At 51.5% G+C, this 12,738-nt stretch overlaps 1 protein-coding gene across 3 annotated transcripts in view; it reads right to left on the bottom strand.

Annotated features, from left to right (window-relative positions):
- Positions 1–12,738, bottom strand: part of SLC9A5 (solute carrier family 9 member A5) — a 178,793-nt gene that overhangs the window by 28,374 nt on the left and 137,681 nt on the right. For all 3 annotated transcript variants that reach the window (XM_063438806.1, XM_063438807.1, XM_063438805.1), the window contains one exon: positions 12,242–12,444. In XM_063438806.1, coding sequence (XP_063294876.1) covers positions 12,242–12,444 — 203 coding nt within the window. The remainder of the gene's footprint in view (positions 1–12,241; positions 12,445–12,738) is intronic.

The raw sequence follows: 12,738 nt of genomic DNA, 5'->3' as shown, positions 1-12,738 counted from the left end.
ATGATGGTAAAGAGAAGGAACAGAGGGTCTGTCTAGGATAATGCACACAGCTCTATGAGCAGTATGTGTGGACACACTCCGGTTACAAGTCACTCCGGTTACATACGGTGATGTAGGTAAAGAGAAGGAGCAGAGGGTCTGTCTAGGATAATGCACACAGCTCTATGAGCAGTACGTGTGGACACACTCCGGTTACGAGTCACTCCGGTTACATACGGTGATGATGGTAAAGAGAAGGAGCAGAGGGTCTGTCTAGGATAATGCACACAGCTCTATGAGCAGTATGTGTGGACACACTCCGGTTAAGAGTCACTCCGGTTACATATGGTGATGTAGGTAAAGAGAAGGAGCAGAGGGTCTGTCTAGGATAATGCACACAGCTCTATGAGCAGTACGTGTGGACACACTCCGGTTACAAGTCACTCCGGTTACATACGGTGATGTAGGTAAAGAGAAGGAGCAGAGGGTCTGTCTAGGATAATGCACACAGCTCTATGAGCAGTACGTGTGGACACACTCCGGTTACGAGTCACTCCGGTTACATACGGTGATGTAGGTAAAGAGAAGGAGCAGAGGGTCTGTATAGGATAATGCACACAGCTCTATGAGCAGTACGTGTGGACACACTCTGGTTAATAGTCACTCCGGTTACATAGGGTGATGTAGGTAAAGAGAAGGAGCAGAGGGTCTGTCTAGGATAATGCACACAGCTCTATGAGCAGTACGTGTGGACACACTCCGGTTACAAGTCACTCCGGTTACATACGGTGATGTAGGTAAAGAGAAGGAGCAGAGGGTCTGTCTAGGATAATGCACACAGCTCTATGAGCAGTACGTGTGGACACACTCCGGTTACAAGTCACTCCGGTTACATACGGTGATGTAGGTAAAGAGAAGGAGCAGAGGGTCTGTCTAGGATAATGCACACAGCTCTATGAGCAGTACGTGTAGACACACTCCGGTTACAAGTCACTCCGGTTACATACGGTGATGTAGGTAAAGAGAAGGAGCAGAGGGTCTGTCTAGGATAATGCACACAGCTCTATGAGCAGTATGTGTGGACACACTCCGGTTACATACGGTGATGTAGGTAAAGAGAAGGAGCAGAGGGTCTGTCTAGGATAATGCACACAGCTCTTCGAGCAGTACGTGTGGACACACTCCGGTTACATACGGTGATGTAGGTAAAGAGAAGGAGCAGAGGGTCTGTATAGGATAATGCACACAGCTCTATGAGCAGTACGTGTGGACACACTCTGGTTACGAGTCACTCCGGTTACATACGGTGATGTAGGTAAAGAGAAGGAGCAGAGGGTCTGTCTAGGATAATGCACACAGCTCTATGAGCAGTACGTGTGGACACACTCCGGTTACGAGTCACTCCGGTTACATACGGTGATGTAGGTAAAGAGAAGGAGCAGAGGGTCTGTCTAGGATAATGCACACAGCTCTATGAGCAGTACGTGTGGACACACTCCGGTTACAAGTCACTCCGGTTACATACGGTGATATAGGTAAAGAGAAGGAGCAGAGGGTCTGTCTAGGATAATGCACACAGCTCTATGAGCAGTACGTGTGGACACACTCTGGTTACGAGTCACTCCGGTTACATACGGTGATGTAGGTAAAGAGAAGGAGCAGAGGGTCTGTCTAGGATAATGCACACAGCTCTATGAGCAGTACGTGTGGACACACTCCGGTTACGAGTCACTCCGGTTACATACGGTGATATAGGTAAAGAGAAGGAGCAGAGGGTCTGTCTAGGATAATGCACACAGCTCTATGAGCAGTACGTGTGGACACACTCCGGTTACGAGTCACTCCGGTTACATACGGTGATGTAGGTAAAGAGAAGGAGCAGAGGGTCTGTCTAGGATAATGCACACAGCTCTATGAGCAGTACGTGTGGACACACTCCGGTTACGAGTCACTCCGGTTACATACGGTGATGATGGTAAAGAGAAGGAACAGAGGGTCTGTCTAGGATAATGCACACAGCTCTATGAGCAGTATGTGTGGACACACTCCGGTTACAAGTCACTCCGGTTACATACGGTGATGTAGGTAAAGAGAAGGAGCAGAGGGTCTGTCTAGGATAATGCACACAGCTCTATGAGCAGTACGTGTGGACACACTCCGGTTACGAGTCACTCCGGTTACATACGGTGATGATGGTAAAGAGAAGGAGCAGAGGGTCTGTCTAGGATAATGCACACAGCTCTATGAGCAGTATGTGTGGACACACTCCGGTTAAGAGTCACTCCGGTTACATACGGTGATGTAGGTAAAGAGAAGGAGCAGAGGGTCTGTCTAGGATAATGCACACAGCTCTATGAGCAGTACGTGTGGACACACTCCGGTTACAAGTCACTCCGGTTACATACGGTGATGTAGGTAAAGAGAAGGAGCAGAGGGTCTGTCTAGGATAATGCACACAGCTCTATGAGCAGTACGTGTGGACACACTCCGGTTACAAGTCACTCCGGTTACATACGGTGATGTAGGTAAAGAGAAGGAGCAGAGGGTCTGTATAGGATAATGCACACAGCTCTATGAGCAGTATGTGTGGACACACTCTGGTTACGAGTCACTCCGGTTACATACGGTGATGTAGGTAAAGAGAAGGAGCAGAGGGTCTGTCTAGGATAATGCACACAGCTCTATGAGCAGTACGTGTGGACACACTCCGGTTACAAGTCACTCCGGTTACATACGGTGATGTAGGTAAAGAGAAGGAGCAGAGGGTCTGTCTAGGATAATGCACACAGCTCTATGAGCAGTACGTGTGGACACACTCTGGTTACGAGTCACTCCGGTTACATATGGTGATGTAGGTAAAGAGAAGGAGCAGAGGGTCTGTCTAGGATAATGCACACAGCTCTATGAGCAGTACGTGTGGACACACTCCGGTTACGAGTCACTCCGGTTACATACGGTGATGTAGGTAAAGAGAAGGAGCAGAGGGTCTGTCTAGGATAATGCACACAGCTCTATGAGCAGTACGTGTGGACACACTCCGGTTACGAGTCACTCCGGTTACATACGGTGATGATGGTAAAGAGAAGGAGCAGAGGGTCTGTATAGGATAATGCACACAGCTCTATGAGCAGTACGTGTGGACACACTCTGGTTACAAGTCACTCCGGTTACATACGGTGATGTAGGTAAAGAGAAGGAGCAGAGGGTCTGTATAGGATAATGCACACAGCTCTATGAGCAGTACGTGTGGACACACTCCGGTTACGAGTCACTCCGGTTACATACGGTGATGATGGTAAAGAGAAGGAGCAGAGGGTCTGTCTAGGATAATGCACACAGCTCTATGAGCAGTATGTGTGGACACACTCCGGTTAAGAGTCACTCCGGTTACATATGGTGATGTAGGTAAAGAGAAGGAGCAGAGGGTCTGTCTAGGATAATGCACACAGCTCTATGAGCAGTACGTGTGGACACACTCCGGTTACAAGTCACTCCGGTTACATACGGTGATGTAGGTAAAGAGAAGGAGCAGAGGGTCTGTCTAGGATAATGCACACAGCTCTATGAGCAGTACGTGTGGACACACTCCGGTTACGAGTCACTCCGGTTACATACGGTGATGTAGGTAAAGAGAAGGAGCAGAGGGTCTGTATAGGATAATGCACACAGCTCTATGAGCAGTACGTGTGGACACACTCTGGTTAATAGTCACTCCGGTTACATAGGGTGATGTAGGTAAAGAGAAGGAGCAGAGGGTCTGTCTAGGATAATGCACACAGCTCTATGAGCAGTACGTGTGGACACACTCCGGTTACAAGTCACTCCGGTTACATACGGTGATGTAGGTAAAGAGAAGGAGCAGAGGGTCTGTCTAGGATAATGCACACAGCTCTATGAGCAGTACGTGTGGACACACTCCGGTTACAAGTCACTCCGGTTACATACGGTGATGTAGGTAAAGAGAAGGAGCAGAGGGTCTGTCTAGGATAATGCACACAGCTCTATGAGCAGTACGTGTAGACACACTCCGGTTACAAGTCACTCCGGTTACATACGGTGATGTAGGTAAAGAGAAGGAGCAGAGGGTCTGTCTAGGATAATGCACACAGCTCTATGAGCAGTATGTGTGGACACACTCCGGTTACATACGGTGATGTAGGTAAAGAGAAGGAGCAGAGGGTCTGTCTAGGATAATGCACACAGCTCTTCGAGCAGTACGTGTGGACACACTCCGGTTACATACGGTGATGTAGGTAAAGAGAAGGAGCAGAGGGTCTGTATAGGATAATGCACACAGCTCTATGAGCAGTACGTGTGGACACACTCTGGTTACGAGTCACTCCGGTTACATACGGTGATGTAGGTAAAGAGAAGGAGCAGAGGGTCTGTCTAGGATAATGCACACAGCTCTATGAGCAGTACGTGTGGACACACTCCGGTTACGAGTCACTCCGGTTACATACGGTGATGTAGGTAAAGAGAAGGAGCAGAGGGTCTGTCTAGGATAATGCACACAGCTCTATGAGCAGTACGTGTGGACACACTCCGGTTACAAGTCACTCCGGTTACATACGGTGATATAGGTAAAGAGAAGGAGCAGAGGGTCTGTCTAGGATAATGCACACAGCTCTATGAGCAGTACGTGTGGACACACTCTGGTTACGAGTCACTCCGGTTACATACGGTGATGTAGGTAAAGAGAAGGAGCAGAGGGTCTGTCTAGGATAATGCACACAGCTCTATGAGCAGTACGTGTGGACACACTCCGGTTACGAGTCACTCCGGTTACATACGGTGATATAGGTAAAGAGAAGGAGCAGAGGGTCTGTCTAGGATAATGCACACAGCTCTATGAGCAGTACGTGTGGACACACTCCGGTTACGAGTCACTCCGGTTACATACGGTGATGTAGGTAAAGAGAAGGAGCAGAGGGTCTGTCTAGGATAATGCACACAGCTCTATGAGCAGTACGTGTGGACACACTCCGGTTACGAGTCACTCCGGTTACATACGGTGATGATGGTAAAGAGAAGGAACAGAGGGTCTGTCTAGGATAATGCACACAGCTCTATGAGCAGTATGTGTGGACACACTCCGGTTACAAGTCACTCCGGTTACATACGGTGATGTAGGTAAAGAGAAGGAGCAGAGGGTCTGTCTAGGATAATGCACACAGCTCTATGAGCAGTACGTGTGGACACACTCCGGTTACGAGTCACTCCGGTTACATACGGTGATGATGGTAAAGAGAAGGAGCAGAGGGTCTGTCTAGGATAATGCACACAGCTCTATGAGCAGTATGTGTGGACACACTCCGGTTAAGAGTCACTCCGGTTACATACGGTGATGTAGGTAAAGAGAAGGAGCAGAGGGTCTGTCTAGGATAATGCACACAGCTCTATAAGCAGTACGTGTGGACACACTCCGGTTACAAGTCACTCCGGTTACATACGGTGATGTAGGTAAAGAGAAGGAGCAGAGGGTCTGTCTAGGATAATGCACACAGCTCTATGAGCAGTACGTGTGGACACACTCCGGTTACAAGTCACTCCGGTTACATACGGTGATGTAGGTAAAGAGAAGGAGCAGAGGGTCTGTATAGGATAATGCACACAGCTCTATGAGCAGTATGTGTGGACACACTCTGGTTACGAGTCACTCCGGTTACATACGGTGATGTAGGTAAAGAGAAGGAGCAGAGGGTCTGTCTAGGATAATGCACACAGCTCTATGAGCAGTACGTGTGGACACACTCCGGTTACAAGTCACTCCGGTTACATACGGTGATGTAGGTAAAGAGAAGGAGCAGAGGGTCTGTCTAGGATAATGCACACAGCTCTATGAGCAGTACGTGTGGACACACTCTGGTTACGAGTCACTCCGGTTACATATGGTGATGTAGGTAAAGAGAAGGAGCAGAGGGTCTGTCTAGGATAATGCACACAGCTCTATGAGCAGTACGTGTGGACACACTCCGGTTACGAGTCACTCCGGTTACATACGGTGATGTAGGTAAAGAGAAGGAGCAGAGGGTCTGTCTAGGATAATGCACACAGCTCTATGAGCAGTACGTGTGGACACACTCTGGTTACAAGTCACTCCGGTTACATACGGTGATGTAGGTAAAGAGAAGGAGCAGAGGGTCTGTATAGGATAATGCACACAGCTCTATGAGCAGTACGTGTGGACACACTCCGGTTACGAGTCACTCCGGTTACATACGGTGATGATGGTAAAGAGAAGGAACAGAGGGTCTGTCTAGGATAATGCACACAGCTCTATGAGCAGTATGTGTGGACACACTCCGGTTACAAGTCACTCCGGTTACATACGGTGATGTAGGTAAAGAGAAGGAGCAGAGGGTCTGTCTAGGATAATGCACACAGCTCTATGAGCAGTACGTGTGGACACACTCCGGTTACGAGTCACTCCGGTTACATACGGTGATGATGGTAAAGAGAAGGAGCAGAGGGTCTGTCTAGGATAATGCACACAGCTCTATGAGCAGTATGTGTGGACACACTCCGGTTAAGAGTCACTCCGGTTACATACGGTGATGTAGGTAAAGAGAAGGAGCAGAGGGTCTGTCTAGGATAATGCACACAGCTCTATGAGCAGTACGTGTGGACACACTCCGGTTACAAGTCACTCCGGTTACATACGGTGATGTAGGTAAAGAGAAGGAGCAGAGGGTCTGTCTAGGATAATGCACACAGCTCTATGAGCAGTACGTGTGGACACACTCCGGTTACAAGTCACTCCGGTTACATACGGTGATGTAGGTAAAGAGAAGGAGCAGAGGGTCTGTATAGGATAATGCACACAGCTCTATGAGCAGTATGTGTGGACACACTCTGGTTACGAGTCACTCCGGTTACATACGGTGATGTAGGTAAAGAGAAGGAGCAGAGGGTCTGTCTAGGATAATGCACACAGCTCTATGAGCAGTACGTGTGGACACACTCCGGTTACAAGTCACTCCGGTTACATACGGTGATGTAGGTAAAGAGAAGGAGCAGAGGGTCTGTCTAGGATAATGCACACAGCTCTATGAGCAGTACGTGTGGACACACTCTGGTTACGAGTCACTCCGGTTACATATGGTGATGTAGGTAAAGAGAAGGAGCAGAGGGTCTGTCTAGGATAATGCACACAGCTCTATGAGCAGTACGTGTGGACACACTCCGGTTACGAGTCACTCCGGTTACATACGGTGATGTAGGTAAAGAGAAGGAGCAGAGGGTCTGTCTAGGATAATGCACACAGCTCTATGAGCAGTACGTGTGGACACACTCCGGTTACGAGTCACTCCGGTTACATACGGTGATGATGGTAAAGAGAAGGAGCAGAGGGTCTGTATAGGATAATGCACACAGCTCTATGAGCAGTACGTGTGGACACACTCTGGTTACAAGTCACTCCGGTTACATACGGTGATGTAGGTAAAGAGAAGGAGCAGAGGGTCTGTATAGGATAATGCACACAGCTCTATGAGCAGTATGTGTGGACACACTCCGGTTACGAGTCACTCCGGTTACATACGGTGATGTAGGTAAAGAGAAGGAGCAGAGGGTCTGTCTAGGATATTGCACACAGCTCTATGAGCAGTACGTGTGGACACACTCCGGTTACGAGTCACTCCGGTTACATACGGTGATGTAGGTAAAGAGAAGGAGCAGAGGGTTTGTCTAGGATAATGCACACAGCTCTATGAGCAGTACATGTGGACACACTCCGGTTACGAGTCACTCCGGTTACATACGGTGATGTAGGTAAAGAGAAGGAGCAGAGGGTCTGTCTAGGATAATGCACACAGCTCTATGAGCAGTACGTGTGGACACACTCTGGTTACGAGTCACTCCGGTTACATACGGTGATGTAGGTAAAGAGAAGGAGCAGAGGGTCTGTCTAGGATAATGCACACAGCTCTATGAGCAGTATGTGTGGACACACTCTGGTTACGAGTCACTCCGGTTACATACGGTGATGTAGGTAAAGAGAAGGAGCAGAGGGTCTGTATAGGATAATGCACACAGCTCTATGAGCAGTACGTGTGGACACACTCCGGTTACGAGTCACTCCGGTTACATACGGTGATGTAGGTAAAGAGAAGGAGCAGAGGGTCTGTATAGGATAATGCACACAGCTCTATGAGCAGTACGTGTGGACACACTCCGGTTACGAGTCACTCCGGTTACATACGGTGATGTAGGTAAAGAGAATGAGCAGAGGGTCTGTCTAGGATAATGCACACAGCTCTATGAGCAGTACGTGTGGACACACTCCGGTTACGAGTCACTCCGGTTACATACGGTGATGTAGGTAAAGAGAAGGAGCAGAGGGTCTGTCTAGGATAATTACTGTACTTTCAGCGAGAGTAATGCTGCTGTATCTATCAGTCCATCCCTCCATAAAGCCAATGAGGGGCTTTATAGGGGAAGTAGTTGGCCTGAGCCTGGACACTGCTTGAGGTGTCCGATTTCTGTATCAATCTCTCGCACAGTAATATAGCTTGGATTACGGCTGACCCAAGGCTTGTCCTTAATGTTACATTTGTGTTTAATTTAAAGCTTGATGTGTGATGATGTATGACATTTCTCCAGTATTAACGCTGCCGTGGGGCTGTCAGCTAGAAGAAGGCTAATTAGTGAAATGTGGAATCAGCCTTATAACTCTCACATAGCTGGATTAACCGTGATAACTGCGTTTGGGGCATCCACCCTTCTATGGCAATAATACACAGCACGTGCCTTGAAATATTTTCTACAGAAATAAAGGTCTCCTGGGACAGACATCCTTCCTGCTCAGCTCGGAAAGTAAACATCATAGGACCAAATTCAGCAACACTTAGCATCTCCTAAACCAGTACAGTGCTGACCTCTAGGGGCCATGTTTGGATACTGAAGCATACATCTAATAGATTCAACGTGGCAAATTTTACTTAACATGTTTTGCCTGGCTGTCACACAAAACTCCTCCTGATGTTGTGTGTGAATAGACCAGTTTGTATCTACATTAAGCCTTGAAGATGCTGCTGTAATAACATGTATAAATAATACATTGAAATACATTTAAGAAATGGTAGAACTCCAATATAGGGGAAAATGGTGGGCTCCAGTACCACCATTTTCTATTTAATTAAAACAAGTGTTTGTACTTTGCTCCTTCTATTGCGATGTGATTATGAGGGCCGGGATGTGTGGATGCCGTGAGGGCCGAGGTGTGGATGCCGTGAGGGCAGAGGTGTGGATGCCGTGAGGGCCGGGGTGTTGATGCCGTGAGGGCAGGGATGTGGATGCCGTGAGGGCAGGGATGTGGATGCCGTGAGGGCCGGGGTGTGGATGCCGTGAAGGCCGGGGTGTGGATGCCGTGAAGGCCGGGGTGTGGATGCCGTGAAGGCCGGGGTGTGGATGCCGTGAAGGCCGGGGTGTTGATGCTGTGAGGGCAGGGATGTGGATGCCGTGAGGGCAGGGATGTGGATGCCGTGAGGGCCGGGGTGTGGATGCCGTGAGGGCCGGGGTGTGGATGCCGTGAGGGCCGGGATGTGGATGCTGTGAGGGCCGGGATGTGAATGCTGTGAGGGCCGGGATGTGAATGCTGTGAGGGCCGGGATGTGGATGCTGTGAGGGCCGGGGTGTGGATGCTGTGAGGGCCAGGGTGTGGATGCTGTGAGGGCCGGGGTGTGGGTGCTGTGAGGGCCGGGGTGTGGGTGCTGTGAGGGCCGGGGTGTGGGTGCTGAGGGCAGGGATGTAAATGCTGTGAGGGCCGGGATGTGGATGCTGTGAGGGCCGGGGTGTGGATGCTGTGAGGGCCGGGGTGTGGATGCTTTGAGGGCCAGGGTGTGGATGCTGTGAGGGCCGGGGTGTGGATGGTGTGAGGGCCAGGGTGTGGGTGCTGTGAGGGCCGGGGTGTGGGTGCTGTGAGGGCCGGGGTGTGGGTGCTGAGGGCCGGGATGTGAATGCTGTGAGGGCCGGGATGTGGATGCTGTGAGGGCCGGGGTGTGGATGCTGTGAGGGCCGGGGTGTGGATGCTGTGAGGGCCAGGGTGTGGGTGCTGTGAGGGCCGGGGTGTGGGTGCTGTGAGGGCCGGGGTGTGGGTGCTGTGAGGGCCGGGGTGTGGGTGCTGAGGGCAGGGATGTAAATGCTGTGAGGGCAGGGATGTGGATGCTGTTAGGGCCGGGATGTGGATGCTGTGAGGGCCGGGGTGTGGATGCTTTGAGGGCAGGGATGTGGATGCTGTGAGGGCAGGGATGTGGATGCTGTGAGGGCCGGGATGTGGATGCTGTGAGGGCAGGGATGTGGATGCTGTGAGGGCCGGGATGTGGATGCTGTGAGGGCCGGGATGTGGATGCTGTGAGGGCAGGGATGTGGATGCTGTGAGGGCAGGGATGTGGATGCTGTGAGGGCCGGGATGTGGATGCTGTGAGGGCCGGGATGTGGATGCTGTGAGGGCCGGGATGTGGATGCTGTAAGGGCCAAGATGTGGATGCTGTGAGGGCCGGGATGTGTATGCTGTGAGGGCCGGGGTGTGGATGTTATGAGGGCCGGGAGATGCTGTGAGGGCCGGGATGTGGATGTTATGAGGGCCGGGATGTGGATGCTGTGAGGGCAGGGATGTGGATGTTATGAGGGCTGGGATGTGGATGCTGTGAGGGCCGGGATGTGGATGCTGTGAGGGCCGGGGTGTGGATGTTATGAGGGCCGGGAGATGCTGTGAGGGCCGGGATGTGGATGTTATGAGGGCCGGGATGTGGATGTTATGAGGGCCGGGATGTGGATGCTGTGAGGGCCGGGATGTGGATGATTTGAGGGGGCTGGGATGTGGATGCTGTGAGGGCCGGGATGTGGATGCTGTGAGGGCCGGGATGTGGATGCTGTGAGGGCCGGGATGTGGATGCTGTGAGGGCAGGGATGTGGATGCTGTGAGGGCAGGGATATGGATGCTGTGAGGGCAGGGATGTGGATGCTGTGAGGGCCGGGATGTGGATGCTGTGAGGGCCGGGATGTGGATATTATGAGGGCCGGGATGAATGCTGTGAGGGCTGGGATGTGGATGCTGTGAGGGCCGGGATGTGTATGCTGTGAGGGCCGGGGTGAATGCTGTGAGGGCTGGGATGTGGATGCTGTGAGGGCAGGGATGTGGATGCTGTGAGGGCAGGGATGAGGATGCTGTGAGGGCAGGGATGTGGATGCTGTGAGGGCCGGGATGTGGATGTTATGAGGGCCGGGATGTGGATGCTGTGAGGGCCGGGATGTGGATGCTGTGAGGGCCGGGATGTGGATGCTGTGAGGGCAGGGATGTGGATGTTATGAGGGCAGGGATGTGGATGCTGTGAGGGCAGGGATGTGGATGCTGTGAGGGCCGGGATGTGGATGTTATGAGGGCCGGGATGTGGATGCTGTGAGGGCCGGGATGTGGATGCTGTGAGGGCCGGGATGTGGATGCTGTGAGGGCAGGGATGTGGATGCTGTGAGGGCCGGGATGTGGATGCTGTGAGGGCCGGGATGTGGATGCTGTGAGGGCAGGGATGTGGATGCTGTGAGGGCCGGGGTGAATGCTGAGAGGGCTGGGATGTGGATGCTGTGAGGGCAGGGATGTGGATGCTGTGAGGGCAGGGATGTGGATGCTGTGAGGGCCGGGATGTGGATGCTGTGAGGGCCGGGATGTGGATGCTGTGAGGGCCGGGATGTGGATGTTATGAGGGCCGGGATGTGGATGCTGTGAGGGCCGGGATGAATGTTGTGAGGGCAGGGATGTGGATGCTGTGAGGGCCGGGATGTGGATGCTGTGAGGGCCGGGGTGAATGCTGTGAGGGCTGGGATGTGGATGCTGTGAGGGCAGGGATGTGGATGCTGTTAGGGCCGGGATGTGGATGCTGTGAGGGCCGGGATGGATGCTGTGAGGGCCGGGATGTGGATGCTGTGAGGGCCGGGATGAATGCTGTGAGGGCCGGGATGTGGATGTTATGAGGGCCGGGATGTGGATGCTGTGAGGGCCGGGATGTGGATGCTGTGAGGGCCGGGATGTGGATGCTGTGAGGGCCGGGATGTGGATGTTATGAGGGCCGGGATGTGGATGCTATGAGGGCAGGGATGTGGATGCTGTGAGGGCCGGGGTGAATGCTGTGAGGGCCAGGATGCTGGGTTTTCCCACAATTGTTCAGATGTTACACTAACACACACAGTGTTATACACACAGACACTGCCTGGGTAAATATAGATATTTGAAATATTTAAAGTATCCGGAAGATATTTTACAGACCTGAAACATTACGGTGAAAAATACCACAACAATGGTCGTTGCCACAAAGTAATCCTTGGCCTTCACCTTGGCATCATCTAGCAGAATTACTAAAGCAAAGGCCACAGCCCCACGCAGTCCACCATATGACATCACTACTTGGTCGATCTTGTCCAACGGGAGGAGTCGAAAGCGATTTAAAACAAACGTTTGTAGGACGACACCTACAGGATAAAAAGGAAAACACAGGACATTATAGCTTGCAAGACACTTTCCAACATAACATCCCTTTCCTACTCTTGTTCTAGATTCAGACTGCTCCACCTTCCCCAGGTTACCCACTATCCTACAACAAGGCTGTAGCGGATTCCTAGTCCTATCAGGGACTCTCCTACGCTGGATACATCAAAGTACAATCAGAAAGCAGAAAAATAGTCAAAGAATCTCCCACCTCCTCCCCAGTAACTGGACGACACTCAGCTCTGGAGGTACAACTGAAGTTTATTGGCACATACACG

The sequence above is a fragment of the Pelobates fuscus genome, chromosome 12 (assembly GCF_036172605.1).
Source record: "Pelobates fuscus isolate aPelFus1 chromosome 12, aPelFus1.pri, whole genome shotgun sequence".
NCBI classification, from domain to species: domain Eukaryota; kingdom Metazoa; phylum Chordata; class Amphibia; order Anura; family Pelobatidae; genus Pelobates; species Pelobates fuscus.
Note: the sequence above shows the minus strand (reverse complement) of the source record. Positions and strands in the feature narration are given on the sequence as shown.